The following is a 19,731-nucleotide window of genomic DNA, read 5'->3' on the forward strand; positions in this document are numbered from 1 at the left end:
GACGGCTGCTGCGTGCTCACCTGATCCACAGCGTTTCCTGAATAGGAACAGGAGGAACCCAGGTTTGAATCCAGGCTTGTCACCAAATTACTGAGTGACCTGGGCCGGTCACATCCCCTCTTAGAATTTGCATTTCCACGTCTGCAGTGAAGGGGTTTGACTGAAGGTTTTCAAGGATGTCTCCTGCTCTAAAACTGTGTCTTGGATTCTAGATTTCCACGTGGCATTGGAGAAGTCTGGCCGGGACATGGGAATCTGAGATGCCGGTGGCTCCGGATTCCACTCTGTTCAGCCTCACTCATCTCTGCTTGAGACCTGGGAATGACCCCCAACTCCCCTAACGTGGCTGGCTTTGCACCTACTCCTGACTCCCTCACAGACTCACGTCCCAGAGGATTTCTCTTCTACAGCATATCCGGGTAGGGCACCAAGGCCCAAAAGGAGCTGAGGAGCCAGACCGCTTGATCAAGAAAGACCCGGAGACAGCCATGGGGGGCTGTACCATTGTGACTGATGCCAACGTCTCCTCTGACCTTGGGAGCAACACCACAGGCATCACGGCCTTCTCCATGCCCAGCTGGCAGCTCGCGCTGTGGGCTGCAGCCTACCTAACCCTCGTGCTGGTGGCTGTGACAGGCAACGCCACGGTCATCTGGATCATCCTGGCCCATCGGAGGATGCGCACGGTCACCAATTACTTCATCGTCAACCTGGCCCTGGCCGACCTCTGCATGGCTGCCTTCAACGCCGTCTTCAACTTTGTCTATGCCAGCCACAACATCTGGTACTTTGGCCGTGCCTTTTGCCACTTCCAGAACCTCTTCCCTGTTACAGTCATGTTCGTCAGTATCTACTCCATGACCGCCATCGCCGCCGACAGGCAAGAGGGGGCAGGGAGAAACTGGGGGGAGCAGGCTCACTTTGCTGGGGCTCAGGCAGGGCTGGTAACTTGCCCACGGTCACACACAAGTTAAGGGCAGAACCCAGGGAATTTCCTCCCAGCCTGATCATGACCCAAAACTATGCATCTGGAAAGCAGAGGACTGTGGAACCAAACCAGGTAAGGTTAAGGTTAGAGACAGAAAGAACTTTGCATCAAATGGTTGATCAAGGTGGTAGAGGAAGAGTGGCAATGTTTTAGGGACCCGCTAGAATATTGTTTTCTGAAGTTGATCTTTGCTGTGTTGTCTTTCTTTTACTACAAGGAAATTGCTTATATGTTTTTCCTATTCCTAGACAGGCTGTATGAAGGGAAAATTAATATCGTGCACAGTTACCATATAATTACAAAGGGGCCAATATTTTCCTGATACTGCTCTCAGGGGCTGCAGACTGTGTCTTATGTTGAAAGAGTGACTGGTGGGTAGCTCTGGAGTCCTTTCAAAGCTAGTCGGGGCAGGCGAGGCTTAGTGTGGACAGGGGGAGGTGACTGTGTAGGGGCTGTGGCTGAGATGGACACACACACGGAAAGGGACAGTAAAGAGACCAGGTGTGTGTGGGTGGTGGGGCGAGGGCCTGGAACCCATGGAGACACAGAAACTTGTCAGGATGGTTTGATGAGGAGAGGTCCCCTACTACCATCTCCCTACAATCTCCATCCCAACCTAACCGCCCCAGCCATCTTTGACCCACAGCAGCCGACGTCTCTGCTCATGACTGATTTTCTGTAGAGTTTCCCCGAAGATTTCATTTGAGAAATGTATTTCTACGAATTCAAAATGAAAAGAAAGTTTGAAAATAATTCATCAAGACTAATCTTCTAGTTTTGCACCCAGGGAAACTGAGGCTAGAGAGATGGGCGAGATCATATGAGGTCAACCAGCAAGTCAGGGGCAGGGGCAAGTGCCTAGAACCCCCCCCCCCACACACACACACGCACACACACCATCACAACCACCAAAAGCTCCTTAATATCCTCTAGTTATTTCTGAAAGTCTCACTAAGATTTTCTTTTTCTTCACTCAACAAACAGAGCGCTTCCTCTGTTTCAGGCACTGGGGAATATACACAAATAGTCCTGAAACCATGGCCTCATAAAATCTTTTTTTTTATAGGGGGCAGGGATGGAGGAATGGACTGCAGAGGGGAGGGTGGCGGCCAGGGGAGCAGGCAGGAGGCTGCTGAATAGTAACCCAGGTAAGAGAGGATGGTGGCTCAGGTCAGGGTGGTAACAGTGGAGACTTATGCATCATTTCTTCATTCATTCATGTGCTCAGTGCCTACTATGTGCAGGTAGTATTCTGGGCATTGAGGGAAAAACAGATAAAGATGCCTGTCCTGGTGAGGATCTAAACAATAAACACTTGCATAAATCAATTATATGTTGTATTTTGAGGTCATGAGAGCTATGAGAAAATACTAAGAAAGGGAAAGGGGATCCAAGGTGCTGTGGTGTGTGTTTTGGGGGAAAGGGCAGGTTGTAGCGTTTGACAGGGCGTCAGGATCAGCTGTATCGTGAGGGTGGGATTTGAGCAAAGACAGGAAGCAGGTGAGAGAGTGAGCCCCCTGGGCTCTGGGGAAAGAAGGTTCTAGGCAGAAGGCACAGTGACAACCGGACTTGTGGCAAGAGCATGCCCGATGTGCTTCATCCACTCTCCACCGAGACAGGGTGGAAATGCTCCAGCACAGAGCAGCTCTTCACTTAATGCCCAAGACCTCAAGACATGAACTTCCCTGCTCAGGGAAAGAGCTAAATGAAATGTGAAGCCGCATTCTGCTGTCCTGGCCTTGTCCCAAGGTTCAGATTAACCCCAGGGAGGAGGACCCAGGGGTCAGCTAGGACCAAAGCCATTTTTAGTAAATTTAAGAAAATAGATAAATAGGAATAGCCACGCTCTCACGTCTTGAGCCCCTGCTGCCTGCAGGCACTTCTAAATCATTTTATTTCCTTTTCACGATGACGCTAATGGCACAAGTTACTATCACCCCACTTCACGGAGGAGGAAACGAAACCCAAGGTTGTTTGTTCAAGTCCCTACAGCTGAAAAGTGGTATGGTCAGGATTCAAATCCAGATCACTTAGAATCCAAAGTTCCGGGCCTGCCCCTCTACTAATAGAATAGGAAGAAAAGCTCTCCTTTCCCACCCCAGCTCCTAGGTCAGTAAGGGCACTTAAGTCGCCAAGTTGACCCTCTGGTCACCTGTATCATCTATAGGGGTGCAAGGTGCTTGAGAACCTTGAGGAAAATGGCCCACTCCTCTCGTCCTGCTGAGGCACTAGGCCCAGATCCAGGCTGTTGAGGGATAGAGCTGGCCCAGGGCCCAGCCATGGTCATGGGAGAAGGTCAGTGTCACAGGGTGGGGAGGGGAAGGGTCAACAATCATCTAGTCCAGACATGCACAACCTGTGACCATGGGCTATGGGCAGAAATATGAGGGTCATGAACTTGTGAGGGGAATCACAATTATGAATATAGGCAGCACGCCACAATTTGTTGGGACCCCGGCAGTGCCTGGGACCGTCACCAGTAGAAATCACAGACACTGCTGTTGTACAGAAATATCAGAGTATCACTTACAAGCGTCACTACTTCAAAATTACCATAGTTTCCAGACCTGCCGATAGATCATGTTTAGCAGGCCGATAAAGAAGTTGGGTATATTACTATGTCCCAAACTTATTTTATTTTAATAGCGATATTTCAGTATGATTGTCTTTGCAATTCTGTGTATTATACCCACAGAGCGTCGCACACACAGGGCTGTCTCACGACCAGAGTGCGCTAGGGAACGTGCAGGAAGCAGCGACACAGGAGGCTGGAAAGGGCACTGGCCATGTGCGGAGGGCATTGAATGCCACACTTAAAGGTTTGGGCCCGCACTGTCTGATAATGTAGCCACAGCCATATGTGCTTATTTATGTTCTAATTAATTAAAATTTAAATTTCAGCTCCTCAGTCATATTGGCCACATATGGTTAGTGGCTACCGAATAGGACAGTGCATATATGGAGTGTTCCGTCGTTGCAGATTGCTGGTGCAGCACTGCTCTGGGCTTTGTCCAAGAAACTGTCGAGCTCTGCTAAGGTTTCTGAACAAGATAAAGGACGGGCCGAGGGCTGAGAGGCTCGGCAGGGTTGTTTCAAATGTCCAGAGATGGACTTCCAGTGTGGCCATACCGCTCTCTCGTGGTCATGTGAGAGTATGTCTATGCTCAGGGACAGGCAGTGTGGTGGGGGCCTGAGCTGGAGTTTAGGGTCCTAGTATGCCATGTGGCCGTGGGAGAGTCACCAGCCCAGGTAGCTCTCTGCAGGTCATAGCAGCAGTGTGGGAAATGGGGCTAGAGGGTGTGGTCCCATAGAGGGGGAGCAGGGGTGGGGGCTGCTCTGACAGGAGGGCACCCTCTGCTTACAGGTACATAGCCATCGTCTATCCCTTCCAGCCACGGCTTTCAGCCCCCGGCACCAGAGCAGTTATTGCTGGCATCTGGCTGGTGGCCCTGGCTCTCGCCTTCCCCCAGTGCTTCTACTCTACCATCATCATGGACCAAGGAGCCACCAAGTGCATGGTGGCCTGGCCCGAAGACAACGGTGGCAAGATGCTTCTTTTGTAAGGCCTGGAGGGTTGGGGGAGCGTGTGTGTGTAGGGGGTGGGGGTGGGGTATACATACATACCCAAGAACATGTCTGCTCTGTGTGCATGCTTGCACATGCATACATATACATATGTGTAGTGTATGCATGTGGCTGTGCACGTGTGTCTGTGAGTATACTTGGGATTACGTGAGTCCACATATATACCAAAAGTAACACTTACTAGATGTTCTAAGCACTTTACATATATGAACTTTAATTCTTCTAGCAATATGGGCTATGTATTATTATTATTCTCATTTTTCAGATGAGGAAACTGAGGCACTAAAAAACTAAGTAATGTGCCCAAGACCACAGAGATAGTAAGTGGTGAAGCAAGGAGTTAAATGCAGTCAGTAGTGCTTCAGAGCCCAAACTCCACCAGACTCTGCTGCTTTAAATCAGGATGTGTGCGTCCTTAAAGGAAACTATGTGTGCATGCACATGTGCATGTGATGCTACATGTGCAAGCACCCTGCACCCGCTTATGTCTGTGTGTGCACATGTGTGTGTAGGTATGTGTGTAAGTATGCAGGACGTCTGTGTGTGCACACGAATGTGTTCGGAAATGTGTGTGTAGGTGTGTGTTTTGGGAAGAGCACTGTAAATCTCAGGCCACAAAAGATCAAGGTATTGAGGTAGAGAGAAAGGGCAAGTGATAGTGCCTGGGATGTTTCAGGAGGATGCCTGGTGCCTGCCTCCCGCTGAGGTGAGTGAGCATCCTGGGCTGGGGGTGGGTGGAGGGGATGGAGGCGGGGAGGGGAATAGAACTCAGGCGTGGACCAGCCGCTGTGACTCGGTCATTCTTTTCCTTTTCTGGGCCTCAATTTGCCTAGCTCTCAAGGCATGGCTTTTGGATCCCCAAGTATGGCATAGTTGGTTACTAGAGAATAAAGAATCAGTGGAGGTTTTGGAGTCAGTAGTTAGGGCGGAGGCCTGCCCTGCCCCCTGCTGGATGGGAGACCCTTCGTAGTCACTTAACCTCTCACCTTTTGGCTCCTGTTCTCTTAAATGTGATTAATAAAAGAACCTTGTTCAAGGGTTGTGAGCATACATGAGAAAACGTACGTGAAGCCCTTAGCACTATGTCTGTCATAGAACCCGCGCCCCGGTATGTGTTAGTTTAAATAAGGGACAAAGGGAAAAAAACACGGAGACTGACGATTTAGTTAAAAAAAAAAAAAAAAAAAAATCCTGTTTTCCCCAAGCATGAGGATATGCAAGTTCTGAGCTGAGAGCTGCCAGGTCACCATGGCAACACAGCCCCCACCCCCGCATCCTTTAACACTCCTGGGCTAAACACCCTCCCCTACCTGGACTCCATCTTTCTTCAGCACTGGCCAGAAGAGGGCGGCGCTGTGGTCCTCGGTGCTGGGGAAGGCGCCATTCTGAGTAATACTGTTCCCTGGTGACTAATAAGTTTCGAGGGCAGACCCTACCTGGGGTCTCTGCCCCTAACTTGTACTCCACCTTCTCAGAAGGACTAACTGCTCCAGGATGGTGTAGCGTAGGGAAGCGCTCCGGTTTCTGGCTCAGGGAAGGGTGAACAGTAGAATATTTCGTGATTGGCCACTGCGGGGCGGTGTTTCTCCACCTTAATACGTCCTCTTCTTGAGACCCGGACCATTAAGAATTTAGGGTACCAAGCATCAGCTCTCTGGGGATGAGTCCCAGCCCTAATTCAGGTAACACATGTACGTACACACATACGATTCTGGAAGAAAATGTCCCGAACTGTTAATATTGGTGGGGGTGGCTAAGTAATTTTACTTCCTCTTTATGCTTAATTAAATTTTAAACAAATGTATTAGTTAACTTTTTCGTTCCCATTTATTTTCTTTTTTGGTACTTGTCTATGATCTGGAAGAACGAAGAGTTAACGCTGGTGTCCCTTTTACAACAGGAAAAGCCCTCTTTGGACACATGTGCTAGCTAATGTTGCCTTTATTTTCTTTAAATCAAACCAAGCCCTCGGGAGGCAGCCCAAGGTGGCCCTCCAGCGGCGACTCAGGGGCAGCTCGGAGATATCCGCGCGGTCCCGGGGACTGAGCGCTGGCGGATGCGGGAGTCGCCCCCTGACCGCAATTGCCCAGGCCCTCGGCTCTCCCTGCAGGTACCACCTCGCAGTGATCGCCCTCATCTACTTCCTTCCTCTCATGGTGATGTTCGTCGCTTACACCATCATCGGCCTCACGCTCTGGAGACGCGCGGTCCCCGAGTACCAAGCGCACGGTGCCAACATACACTACCTGCAGGCCAAGAAGAAGGTGGGCGCCCGGGGCGGGGCGGGGCGAGCGGGGCGGGCGGGGCGCGGCCTCTGGAGCCCTCAAGGGGGCGCCGCAGAGCACAGGATCCGCAAGGTAAACTGCCCGGGTCCCAAGTTCCTGGCCAGAGCCTGAATTCGTTCTTTCCCCGCAGGCCGACTTGCCGAATGTAAAGTTAAAGGAGCTTCCCAGAGTGTTAGGATAATCGGGGAGTCCTAAATCCCCACAGAATTTCAAATATCTCCAAAAATCTAAGAATGATAAAACCTTAAAATCTTAGGCTTTTCGAGTAATTAGAATGTTGGATTTAAGAAGTCCCACAGAACTACGGGATGTCCCCTTGATAGATTAACGGGAGGATTCTCAAATGCTGAAACAGCAGACCTCAGAGTTCATGAAGACTGAATTGTAGTCCAGCTACATCGTCTGCAATTTCCAACAGAAGCGAAATGTTTCCCCTCCTCCCTGCCAGCCATTCTGGGCCCCTAAGGGTCCTGATACAGTGTTTCCTATGCTCCAGACTTCCACTGCTCTGTCCCAAAGTTTATCTTTGTTGCGCCCACTTCCTGTTAGGTGAGCAGGGTTAATCAGGTCAAAGTCTCAGCTTCTCATCTACCATTTGGCATTATTCAGGGAGAGTGTCGGATATAGAACACCATCTGGGTGACCCTCCTCATGGACAGCTGGTCTCTGTTTGCCAGGCCTGGCTTGTCCTCCATCTCTCATGAGGTACTCGGCCCTGCTCAAGGGCAGCTGCAGCAAACAACCATGAGGTGGGAAAGATCAGAGAGCTGAGCCCTGGGCAAAGGCTACAGTCCCAGGTTGGAGACCCACTACGACAGAAGGGCTGTGGCAGACACAGATCCCAGGGAGAGGGGGGCCTGGGAACCCATAGCTGGCATATGGGCTCCTGGAAGGATGGGGTTAGTAGCAAGCATTCATCCACTCTCCAGGGAGAGGCGTTGCCCTGAGTGAAAGGATCCAGGATGCCTTTTAGAGGAGGTGGCCATTGAGTTGGGCTTTGAGGAATGAGGACTTCAGAGGAAGAACAGCAATGTGGGCAGAGGGACCAGACTGAGGAAAAGCCCCAGGTTGGAGGACCCAGGAGTGTCTGAGCAGCAGATCCTCCTGGAGACTGAGGCCATAGAGATAGACAGGACCTGCCTGTCAAGGGCTTGCCAGGCTCCAAGAGGGGCAGCCTGCCCCACTCTGGGAGGATTGAGGCTTGGGGTTTCCAGGCTTTAGTCCTCACCTGAGCCTTTCCCGGACCAGTTCGTGAAGACCATGGTGCTCGTGGTGGTGACATTTGCCATCTGCTGGCTGCCCTACCATCTCTACTTCATCCTGGGCAGCTTCCAAGAGGACATCTACTGTCACAAGTTCATCCAGCAGGTATACCTGGCACTCTTCTGGCTGGCCATGAGCTCCACCATGTACAATCCCATCATCTATTGCTGCCTCAACCGCAGGTGAGCCCTCATCCCAGCCTCCTCTTCTCAGCCATCAGGGCCTCAAGATCTGGTCCCATCTGGGCTCCCTAGTGCATGCAGCCTGAGCCTGTCCCTTGTGTCCCCTGCCCCCACATGAGGTTGCCATCCTCACAATGAGCCAGAGCACAGTGCTCTCTCTAGTGAGTTCCAGGAGCCTCACTAGCGCCCCACGTCTTCCCCAAAGCCTTGCCCCACCGCCCAGGCCATAGTTTACATCATCCATCTGCTCCTGCTCTCTCTCCTGGGGGCTACATCTAGGACAAGGAGAAGAGAGAAGGAAGAGAGAAATGGAGGGAGGGGGAGAGTTAGAGAGAGGCAGAAGGACAGAGTGGAGGAAGGAAGGAACCAGGTAAAGGAGGGAGTGACTTTCTCTGTCCTGACATTTTTAAGAGCTTCTTGAAATGAAGAAGAAAGGACTTTCCTTGGGCCAGGGGAATAGCACCAACCCCAGCAGTGCAAACCACTCAGTTGGAGACCCAGGGCCAAGCCTGGAGGGGAAGCTGTCTGCTCCCTGGGAAGATCACAGTATATTTCCTGCCCCGGGGGAAGTGAGAAAACTATAATTTTTTTTGAGTATTTACTTCCATTGTCTCCTGTGAGGTAAGTTAATAGTAGACAGAGGGAGAGGTTATCTCTATTTTACAGACGAGGAAACTGAGCCTCAGAAAGGAAGACTCTTCTAAATTCATCCAGCAAGCAGTGGGGTCAGCATTCCTGTTTCTCCAAGGCTCGTAATCTTATCCCCCACACACATTTCTCTTGCATGCAGCTTGTAGTGAGAACTTGGCGACAGGAACTGATACATGAGGAAGGGGCCCCCAGCCCCCAGTGTCTGTCACGCTACTGCTACTCAAGGACACAGTCCCTGTGAGACCGAACACCACCCCAGGGCTCTACAGTTTTCTGAAATAACTCCTGAATCATTCAATATTTGTGACGCTAACTCTAAAGTGGGGCTGATGCTCCTGGCAGGAATCTTCTTTGAAAAAATGTTCACCAAGTGGCTGTGTGTGCCCAGCACTGTTCCAGGCACTTGAGAGGCACCAGTGAACAGGACAATGCTCCTTCCCTCCAGGAGCTGACATTCTAGTGAGGAGGACAGGCAATAAGCAAATATAGTACCTGAATAGCATAGTATGTTAGGTTGTACGTCCCATGGAAAAAAGCAAAAACAAGAGCTGGGTGAGAGAGGACAGGAAGGACTGGGAGAAGTAGTGGGCACTGGGGGTGCAATTTTACAGGATGGTCAGGAAAGGTCTTATTGAGGGGTCTTTTGAGTAAAGACTTGAGGATTGAGTGGGCCCTGCTTGGGAAAGAGTTCCAGGCAGAGGGAACAGCCCAGGCAAAGGCCTTGGGGTCAAGGAAGGGACTCAGGTTGGCACTCTTGACATAGGGAGCCCTGGGGGCTCTGAGCCAGGGATACACATCCTCTGACTTCGCTTTTGAAAAAATCATTCTGGAAATGGACCACAGTGAGGCAAGGGGAGAAGCAGGGACATGTTTAGGCTGTTAATAGTAATCCAGGCAAGAGATGTTGTTTTAGGTTGGGGTGAGAAGTGGTCAGTCTGGATGTTGCTAAGGTAGAGCCAATAGAATTTGATAGAAGGGAGGTAGCAGGCAAAAGGAAGTTGAGGATGACTTCTGGGTTCTTGGTCTGAACAAGTGGAAGGACAAAGACAAAGTTGTCAGTAGTCAGGAACTGAGATGGGGACGACTGTGAGAGAGGAGGATGGAGAGGATGATGAGCACTTCGGGCTGGGACACACTGAATGGGTGTGGAGAGGGCAGAGGCCACTAAGCTCCCATAATAAAGGCATTTGTTGGTCCACAGTGTGGAATCTTATAGAGCTACAAGGCAAGGAACCACGGTCAGGCCTGCTCTCCTGGAACAGAGAAGCCTGGGGCTCCTGGGGCCAGGCAGTACAGTTCTTTCCCTCTCCTGGCTGTCACATTTATTTCTGCCCCTCTCTGACAGGCCAGTGTATGCTCCCTGCCAACCCATTTCCTCCACTCCCTGTTATTTCTAATTACATCTCAGTGCTGCCATGGGAGAGTTGTTTATTTTTTAAGCAAATGTTCCAAAACTTAGTAGTTCCACGTGTACATTTTCTTTTAAAGCAGTCTCCTCAGGAGAGTCTCCTTATTCCACCCAACATTGCCAAAGCCCCGATTTTTTAAGCCTCCTCTTTGGATATTTCTGTAGAAGCCAATTAACAAGTCAAACAAGAAAATCTGTTGTTTCTATAAAACTGTACTTAATTTTTTTGTCTGTTTTTAATAACAGTCTAATTCAGCTTAATTACCCACCTTGCTCCAGATTACTTCTGTTTGCAAAAATCAAATCCACTAAAGACTGTGTCTTCTCCAGGGCCCCTGAGGCAATGGCAGGCTCTTAGGATTGAGGTGGTGACTTTCCTCTGACAGGAAGATAGGCTCCTGGAGGTGGAGGTAGCCACACAATAGCTCCTGTAATAGTGTCTCTCTCGCCCCCTGCTCAAGGTGACCCTCCATCCCCCAGGTTTCGCTCTGGATTCCGGATTGCTTTCCGTTGCTGCCCATGGGTCACACCAACCGAAGAGGATATGATTGAGCTGACTCATAATCCATCCCTCTCCAGAAGGGTTAACAGGTGTCACACTAAAGAGACTTTATTCATGAATGGGGATGTGGTCCCCTCTGAGGCTATTAATGGGCAGGCTGGAGGCCCCCAAGATGGGGTGCCTACTGAACCCTGAAGCTTTGTGTCTGCTGCAGGGTGAGGCTCAGCACCTTCTGAGAAGTAGCCAGTTGAGAGGACCAGATCGGAAAGTTTGGCCCATGCTTCATCCTTCAACACATCAATGGAAGAACAAGATGGGGCCAGGACTGGGGATGCTGACTCTAACAGGACCCAGCCTTCCCTCTCAGGACAGTGCTTCAGGCGATCCAATAAGAGTCAAAGAAAACACTGTGAGCTAACACTGACCTCATCCAGGAGTTGCAAGCTCAGACGCCTTCCTGGGACATAGAGTAAATTGGATCCAATGTAAAAGAAAAACTGCAAATGTGATGATAAAAGGCAGCTGGCTTCCATTGTTGGGTTAACAAGGAATAGTGGGGACTGTGGCAAACTGGAGTGCACAAGTATCCAAAGGAGACAGGAGCTAATCAGCTCTGGACAAATGCTGCCATGTGGTAATCAGAGCCCAGTGTTGCCAGATATTCTAAATCTTCCAAGGGAAACTAGAAATCCAAATTTCTGAGACTTCTAGACTCACTAAATTTGGCTCACATTTTTATAAATGTTGGGTAAACCAAACAAAACACACCTGTGGGTAGCAACCCAATAATGACACTGATTTGTTTCCAGGTTAAAGACACAAGGGAAGAAGCTTCTTATTTTGCAAAGCCCACTACCTGGGTCACTCTGGGGCTTCTATGACTCGGCATCTAAGAACACAGATCCAGCCCAGTGTAGACAGTGGTTAGGAGCCAAAGGGATTGAAAAATTGAAAAAAAGAAAAAAAAAAAAAAAAAAAAAAGGAAAGGCTGTGTTGCCTCAGGCAAGTTACTCTGACCCTCGGCCTCTTCCTCTCACAATGGCAAAACCACCTCACAGGGAAGCTGTGAGAATGACAGAAGTGATGCCTATAAACCATCAGGCCGAGTAGAGTAAGTACTTGATAAACAGCAGCCATGATTTTTATTGCTACCATGCCAGCCGTTTTACACAAATGCTTCCTGCACATCAGCAACACGGCGCTCATCCTCACTTCCATGGCAAGAAGGTGGCAGGCAGAGAATACCAACTGTCCTGGCTCCCAGGATGCTCCAGGCCTGGCCCAGTCCACCCCAAGGACACACCTCTCCCTGCCTGCTGGCTCACCCTTCATGCCCCAGGTTCCCTCCAGAACCATGTAACACTGTAAATGCACATTGAGAGAGTTTGTTATCTGTGTTCTCCACAAAGATCACTGTGCCAAAGGCACCAGCAATGCCAAATAAAGGGACTCTGGTCTCACCAAACCAAGTGAGCATGGAGTCAGTCCTGGGGGAAGCCACCAAGAGCTGTACTCACAGCTTGGGAGACTTGCACGGCACCTCAATCACAAGGGACCGTAATGTGGACTGACATGGGATCTACCGATAGGCCAGGGGGAGAGTCCAAAATGGTGTAACAGCAACCTGGAGGTCGGGTAGGGATGCAAGGGTCCGATGAGGGCCAGCTTCCTACAGAAGGGGCTAATTTAAGACGGGGGAGGAAAAGAGTGCAACGATCATGCTTCCCTGGGCTGCTGCAAGACTCTGCGTTTGGGCAGGGACTCTCTTTCACCCGTTGTCTTGGAGCTGACAGGGCGCCGAAGGGCAGGATCTGCTTGGGGATGGCAGGGGGAGGCCGATGTTGCAGTGTCCGCTCATTAAACCCAAACGACCCCTGGAAGCCAAGTTGATTTTTGCTTTGTTCCAACTACAAGTGAGGAGGCCAGGCTGTTGGAGGACAGAAGACATCCTGTTACTTTAAAGGTGCTGAGGTGAGGGCTGCAGAAGCCTCTCCTCAGGCAGGACCCTGGGGCTGGAGCAGGGAACCCACGGGCAGGTGCTGGAAGACAAGAGGAGAGGCTACTTCTGTGACACTCCACAGGGAGAGTACAGAAGTCCTCATATGACAAAGGCAGGCTGTGGGGCTGAAGAACACAATCTTCACCTCAACTCTCCCCCGACTCAGGGGGCCACAAAAATTCCCAGGGTTTGGTTTTCGTCGCATCCACAGATGTCCTCCCAGCCCTCTCCCCCAACCATTAAGCATCACTCGGGTTTTTGAATTGGTACAAAGTTTACTAGGTCATACGACATGGCTCACAGAAGCGATGGGAAATTCCAATGAGGGCACTGCTTATTGGTTGGTTCCTTTTACATGAATGAAGAGACAAGACACTTTGCCAGGACTGCCCACCTCCCCCCCAAGACAGACAGAATGCCAAGACAGTCACAATGTGGCGATGGCCAGGTCCACAGACAAACAATCCAGTGGCACTGACACGCCCGGACGGGAACCGCAGGATGCCAGACAGCAGTGGGTGCTGGGACGGGAGCAAGCGGCGAACGCACCCCCGGGAGGAGCCCCGGCAGTGTCTGCTGGTGATAATACATTTCACACGGGGTATATGTCCCCAAGGATGGGCTGCAGAGGCCGGTAAGGCCTGTCGGATGGTGTGACTTTTCATCTCAGGCCAATAAATAACTGTTGGACAAATGCATAAATTAGAAATGGATGCCACTAAACTTCACATGTGGGGAATGTAGGGCGAGGTTGAAATCAAATCATGCAGAGTGGCAGGGCAGGTGCGGAGGGGTCTGGAGGTGAGAGATATTATCAACAGCACACACTCTATTTTGTACCCTACGTTATGTGCCATTAGCTGGCTTTTGTTTTCCTCCCTGCTGTGGCAGTGGCAGGCTCTGGTGCCTGTGTCTCCCAGCACAGCGCGCTGGAAGAATGGGAGAGGGGGAGGGTGGGGGTCGCCGCTTGAAAAGAGAAATTAGTGCTGGAAGGGCAGCGGGCGGGGGGCCCAGGACTCTTAGCTGCTCATTCCTTCTCGGAGCCGAACGCCCACTGCCGTGATGAGGGCAGCCCCTTTGCCACTACCATCTTCCGACAGGAGGAAGGACACATTACATTTTGGTGACAGTTCCTTCACGGTTTGGTGCATGATTCTGGAGAAGCTAAAAAAGACAAGAGAAGAGAAGGGTAGGTAGGGGAAGATGAGGAAAGATGCCGGACCGACCTGAAGATGCTAAAGGACTCATAACACAACATAACATCAGGGAGGCAAACGAGTTGAGAGGGGGCTAGAGTGGTGGGGAGGAAAGTGGACTTAAAGCCAGTCCTATTATCATAATTTTCAGTCGAGAATCTAGAAGCAAATTACTCTGTACAACTTATAAGGGCCAGGGCAAGAAAAACTCATTCAGACACAGCCACCTTCAAAGCCTGGGGCTCCTAGGGGATTGTAGACCAAGGGTGTGAGGGCCTGGGTGTGGATCACTGAGGTGGGCCCAGGCTGGCCCAGCATCAAGTCAGTTCAGCAGATTACATGACATGAACATCATGCATCCGCAGCTGCAGCCCTCCGAGACCCCCAGCCCATCACCATCTATAGCACCTGAAGCCAAGAGCAGGAGGCCCTCCAGTAAAAGATAATCTCTAAGTGAGAGGTGACTCTAGGTTTTTGTATTTTGTGCTGAAAATGAGACAGGTCCAGGCCGAGGATGCGTGGGGCAATAGCACTCTTAAAGGCGATGTGGACTGCCTTTGTTGAACATGACGAAGTGCCCCACACTTTATACTTTATAGCCTGGCCAGTGGATATTATCCTGTGAGGAAGCTAAAGTTTGGCAGATTAAGCAGCTGAGCACAGCTTCTAGATGATGGTGCCAGAATTCGATTCAAGTGTGTATGGCTCCGAAACCTAGCTCTAAACCACACCTGTGTGTTGCCTCAGATGCGGAAGAAGATAGCTATTAAGGTGGAGAGACAGAGGTGGGGATGGAGCAAGACAGATGGGTTCATCCTAAGCCATGGCCATGAGGTAAGCAGGTAATGCCTATGCTGCATTGGGTGAGGTAGCTTTTAGGTAGGGTGACATTATGGCCTGATTCACCTGCAATGGTCCCAGTGTAATTATTAACAGCACTCTCTTCACTGGTAAAAGTACCCTGGATTTTGGAAAATAAATAATAAGGTCCCTCTATTCATAAGAGCCAAGCTTTGGGACATGCAGTGGATCAAAGAGAAGATGGGCCCACATAGCCTCCCCAGCATGGGATGTTGGACACTTGACCAAAAAAAGGTCACTCCTCACCCTTCTGCCTGCTACCAGCCCAGGGCCAAAACTGCTCCTGCCTGCCATGTCTCTTGACAAGCTCTGATTTAGCAGGTAAACAAGACAATGAGCCCTCTTCCCCCTTTCCTTCACTCCCTCTCTTACCAAACACAGCCTCCTGGCCACGCTGCAGCTAAGCAGGCTGATGGGTAAGCCAAGCCCATCTTAACCTCCTTTCCTCCTTCCCACCTGGACTCTGACTGACCTACATGGGGCCCAAGAGGATCAGGGAGAGGGGCATACTATGCCATTGGCGTGAGCTGACTAAGTGGAGCTACTTCTCTGCCTCCCCAAGGATCCCAGTTAAACTTCAGAGCAGCTCATTCCCTCATCCCAGACCAGTCCCTGACCACATGGCCTTCAGGTTGGCTGTGTCCCGGTGAGGCATTTTCCTGGTGGGAATCACATCCCGATGTCCCATTTCCATTTAGGGAACTTGCCAGCCCAGGAAGCTCTACCCATCCCAACTGGAAGCACCACTCACTGTGGGTGAAGCTTGTAGAGTGTTCCATCCACCCCCACAGTCACGTTGAGATGGTCCAGCCCCCTGTTCTCTCGGATCTTATCCACCACGGCAGCCATGCCTGCGCCACACAGCTGTGCGGCCCTCTTGGACACCACCCCGCACACGGTCTTGACGAGGATACTGTCATCACAGGTGCTATTCAGGCCCAGCTGCTGGAGGATGCTTCGGACCTGGAGCAGCGCTAATCGGTCACTGTGGGGGACAAAAGCCAGGCACTGGATGAGGCGGGACCCACAGGAGCCAATTCCAAAGCACCAGCCCCAAATCACGGTACTTACCCACGAATAGGGCCATGGGTTTTTTTTCCCTCTTCAAAATAACATTTGTTAATTGTTTTAATGATCTCCAAAGTATCATACATTAAATTGTAGAAAATTTGGCAAATCCAGAAAAATAAATATTAGAAAATTAAAACTATCCACAATCCCAACATCAGGGAAAATGCTATTAACGTTTTAATATATTTCCTTCCAATCTATTTTCCTGGATATCATTAAGCAACGTCTTTATTCTTATGATACATAAAACAGGTTTGTCCTTTAGATATGGTTTTCTTTCTTGCTTTTTTCCTACTTCATACATTTGAGCAACTTCCCACCTCCTTATCTGAGAGCAGGACTGAAAATGGTGGCCATGGTATTCCATTCTGGGGGTGCACCATAATTTATGTAGCCAGTTTAAAGAAATTTGTCTGTAATTTTTTGCTGTTATAAAATAACATTCTAATAAAGTTTCCTGCTTACAAATCCTATATGCAACTTTAATTTTTCCCTTATGACACATTTCTGGGTCAAAGGGTTTTTCATACGTATTTCCAAGTGCCTTTCAGAAAGCTGTATCAATTTTCTCTCCAGCGGAGAATTTGGCCAGTACTTGACCCCAGTGGAAATGGCCACTTTTTAACTAACAACATTTGACACTTTGGTAACAATGGCATCACACTACAGTTTAACTTGTGTTCTCTATTAGTGAGGATGGACTTTTTTTCATTTGTTTATTGGCCATATGAACTACCAATTATCTCAAGACTTTCACTCTCCTGGGACATTTGTCTCATTCTTATTAAATTGAAAGAGCTGTAGATGACTGATGAGGATGACGATGGTGGTGATAAGAGCAGCCAGCCTTGTTTGAAGACCATATGACAGGGGTTTTATATACACATTACCACATTTCCTCCTCATAACAACCAACTAATACACGTATGATTATTTTCATTTTAAAGCCAAGAAAACTGACACTGGGAGAAACTGAGTAACACACCCAAAGCACACAGCCAGTGGGGCAGAGCAGGTCTCAAGACTAGACTTAACCAAGCTCTTGCCAATTGGGCCACGTTCTGCCTCTTGTTATATACAATGTAAATGTTTTCCTTAGTTTGCGGTTTGCCTTATAAGTTTGATTACTGATTTTAAAAAAACTAACAGAAGCTTTTGGCAGAATTTGTCAATATTTTTCTTTATGATTTTTTTATATACCTCATTTTAACTTTGTTTTTAACCCTCTCGTGTTTGTGGGGTCCCCGCATGTACATATGTAGTTAAATCTGGTTATTTTCTCTTGTTAATGTGCCTCATGTTGGTTTACTTATTAGAGCAGCTGAAAGAACTCAGAAGGGTAGAGGAAAGTTTTTATCTCTCCCACACAGGCATGGGGGAAAGCAATGAGCAGGCTCCATAATATAGAGTTGCTATATTATGACCACTGTAAAAATAAGATAACCTCTGCATAACTGCTTTTACAGAGCACCTTTCCACCTTCTCTCACCACTCGCTGTGGAAGATGGCCAAGGCAGAAATGTAATGTTCACATGAGAAAAACAGGAGGAACACAGAGGCAGTTGCTGTGGGGCTTGCACACTGGGTGGCCGAGCTATGCGATCCCAGCTGCCTTTCAGATGAAACATGGGTGAGGCTGGACCAGTGGTTCTTGGCTCTACAGCAGCGGTCCCCAACTTTTTTGTTTGGCACCAGGAACCAGTGCTCCTATTAGAATCTAATGCTTGATGATCTGAGGGGGAGCTGAGGTGATAACGCTAGCTCTGGGGAGCAGCTGCAAATATACGTGAAGCTTCATTCGCTCACTGCTCACCTCCTGATGTGTGGCCCAGTCCCTAACAGGCCACGGACCACTACTAGTCCGTGGCCTGGAGGTTGGGGTCCCCTGTTCTATGGGACTCAAAGCTCCTTCAACACAAATATTTGTTAACATGTCTTCACTATCCTGAAATGGAGTCTATATAATCTATTTACACACATAATTGCAAATAAATCAATGTTATGCCCCAACATAAAGGATGAATAAAAGGAATATACTTTATAATAAAATTATATGATTTTGATATGCAACTGCTCAGGGCCTACTGCCCCAGAGGAGAAAAAGAAACCCTCACAAATGGTCAGAATGTCCCCTAGGGTGCCTACCACTCCCATCACGATCCCCTCTAACAAGCCCCTGCGGAAAAGGCCCTCCTCACTCACCTCTCGATCTGAGAGAGATACTTGGTCTGAAAGATGCCCCGAGTCTTCAGTGGCTCAGAGATCTGCCCTCGGAAAAGGAATCCCTTCTTGGTGAAGTCGATCAGGATGTTGCGGACGATTTCACCCAGGTACATGCCACTTATCATCTTCTCATACCTGAAACAGGAAGAGGGGGCTAGGTGTCTACGTGAAGCCTTTGGTCTCCCAGTAACTGGGTGTCTTACTGCCCCTCAAGAGCATCGCCAATCCACATGCACCCCCAGCCCTATGCTCCTGGCAGAGGCAGAGAGTGAGGCTGGGACGCAATGAGGAATCCTCAGCTCTCCCCGGGATCAGAAATGAAACCACTACCACTCGTGTCTAATTGCTACTCCATCTCCCTCCTCACCTAATGTCCTGCCTTTGCCTGGAAATTCCCACTCCAGCTCTCGGCTCCAACATCACTTCTCGAAGAGGCCTGTCCTCCTCCCTATACCAGGTTTTTATCTACCGATTACAGGTTCCCACACACCCTCCCTTTTCTTCCACAACGCACACTGGTCCACTGCCTGTCACTGCCCCTGCAATGTGTCTTGTTCAGCTTTGAGTTTCAGGGCCTAGCCAGCCCAACACAGAGCTATGCTGTCAAGTGCTCGACAAATATCTGCAGAATAAACAAACGAATGGGCTGAGCCTTTAAAGGGGCAAAAAGACAACAAGGGGAAAGTTCCCATTAGATTTCTGGAAGGTTCTGCAAGCCCCCAGCAGAGGCGATATCAAGCTGTGCAGCCCAGAGGATTCGGCAGCCACAGTACACCTGAGGGCCGGTCTAGTCTCACAGTTTTCCGCTCAAGAAATGAGAAGGGATTTAAGTGCTTCCGTGACACGCACCCAATCCCCATCCCCAAGCTGGGAAGAGTCCACTGGAAGCCAGATACTCCAGATTTCAGGTGGTCCACGGTGGGGCGAGGGGACACTAAATAGTGCTATTATTATCAATTGCCACCCAGTCCTCCTCGATCTACCAAGAAGACCATCTCAGTTTGGAACCGATATGGCTTTAACCCCTTTTGTCTTATTAACCTGCTGATCTCTCCCTTTTTAACAAAGGGGTCTTTGTTCAGAGCCTTTGGTAGGCGACAGTAGCTAGAATTAAATGACACAGTTTTTCGCTATAGTCAAAGCTACAAACAGCCACTAGGTGGTGGAGAAGGTCCACTATGGGAAGGATGAACTGAGATGAGCCTCTGTCTCACCCCATCCCCACCTCCACAGACCACATTCGAACTTCCTTTGCCCTTTGACAACTGCAGGTCAAGTGAGTTCTAATCTCACTTAAAAAATAAGACAAAAACCAACTGACCAAGAGGTTCTTATTAGTCAACAGAGAAGAAACAGCAAGGGGAAGGTCAGAATGCTCCAAGATGAATCCAAGATGAATAGTTCATGGGGAAAGTGGTGTGGTCACCCACGCCCTGTTCCCAGAGGAGGCACCTGGAGAGGACAGCAACCAGGGCCCATCCCCCATTCTCTGCTCTCCTTGGGCCAACAGCCAAGTC

General features: G+C 49.6%; 2 protein-coding genes across 3 annotated transcripts in view; one reads left to right on the forward strand and one right to left on the reverse strand.

Annotated features, from left to right (window-relative positions):
- The first annotated feature begins 387 nt into the window (after positions 1-387).
- TACR2 (tachykinin receptor 2) lies at positions 388-11,188 on the forward strand. Its single transcript, XM_016133080.2, has 5 exons — positions 388-880; positions 4,353-4,547; positions 6,684-6,837; positions 8,107-8,303; positions 10,843-11,188. The coding sequence occupies exons 1-5, from the start codon at positions 489-491 to the stop codon at positions 11,057-11,059; spliced, it is 1,155 nt and encodes a 384-aa protein (XP_015988566.2). The 5' UTR covers positions 388-488; the 3' UTR covers positions 11,060-11,188.
- A 2,646-nt stretch (positions 11,189-13,834) lies between these two features.
- Positions 13,835-19,731, reverse strand: part of HK1 (hexokinase 1) — a 58,748-nt gene continuing 52,851 nt past the window's right edge. For both annotated transcript variants that reach the window (XM_016133078.2, XM_016133077.2), the window contains exons 16-18: positions 18,194-18,349; positions 15,672-15,905; positions 13,835-14,027 (exon numbers count right to left, since the gene is read on the reverse strand). In XM_016133078.2, coding sequence (XP_015988564.2) covers positions 13,883-14,027; positions 15,672-15,905; positions 18,194-18,349 — 535 coding nt within the window. In that variant the 3' untranslated portion in view covers positions 13,835-13,882. The remainder of the gene's footprint in view (positions 14,028-15,671; positions 15,906-18,193; positions 18,350-19,731) is intronic.

Source organism: Rousettus aegyptiacus, unplaced genomic scaffold (genome assembly GCF_014176215.1).
Source record: "Rousettus aegyptiacus isolate mRouAeg1 unplaced genomic scaffold, mRouAeg1.p scaffold_m13_p_6, whole genome shotgun sequence".
Lineage (NCBI taxonomy): Eukaryota > Metazoa > Chordata > Mammalia > Chiroptera > Pteropodidae > Rousettus > Rousettus aegyptiacus.

Coding starts and splice junctions, on each gene's coding strand:
- TACR2 (XM_016133080.2), top strand. CDS start 489: ATGGGGGGCTGTACCATTGTGACTGATGCCAACGTCTCCTCTGACCTT. Junction 4,548..6,683: donor GGTGGCAAGATGCTTCTTTT/GTAAGGCCTGGA, acceptor CTCTCCCTGCAG/GTACCACCTCGCAGTGATCG. Junction 8,304..10,842: donor TATTGCTGCCTCAACCGCAG/GTGAGCCCTCAT, acceptor TCCATCCCCCAG/GTTTCGCTCTGGATTCCGGA.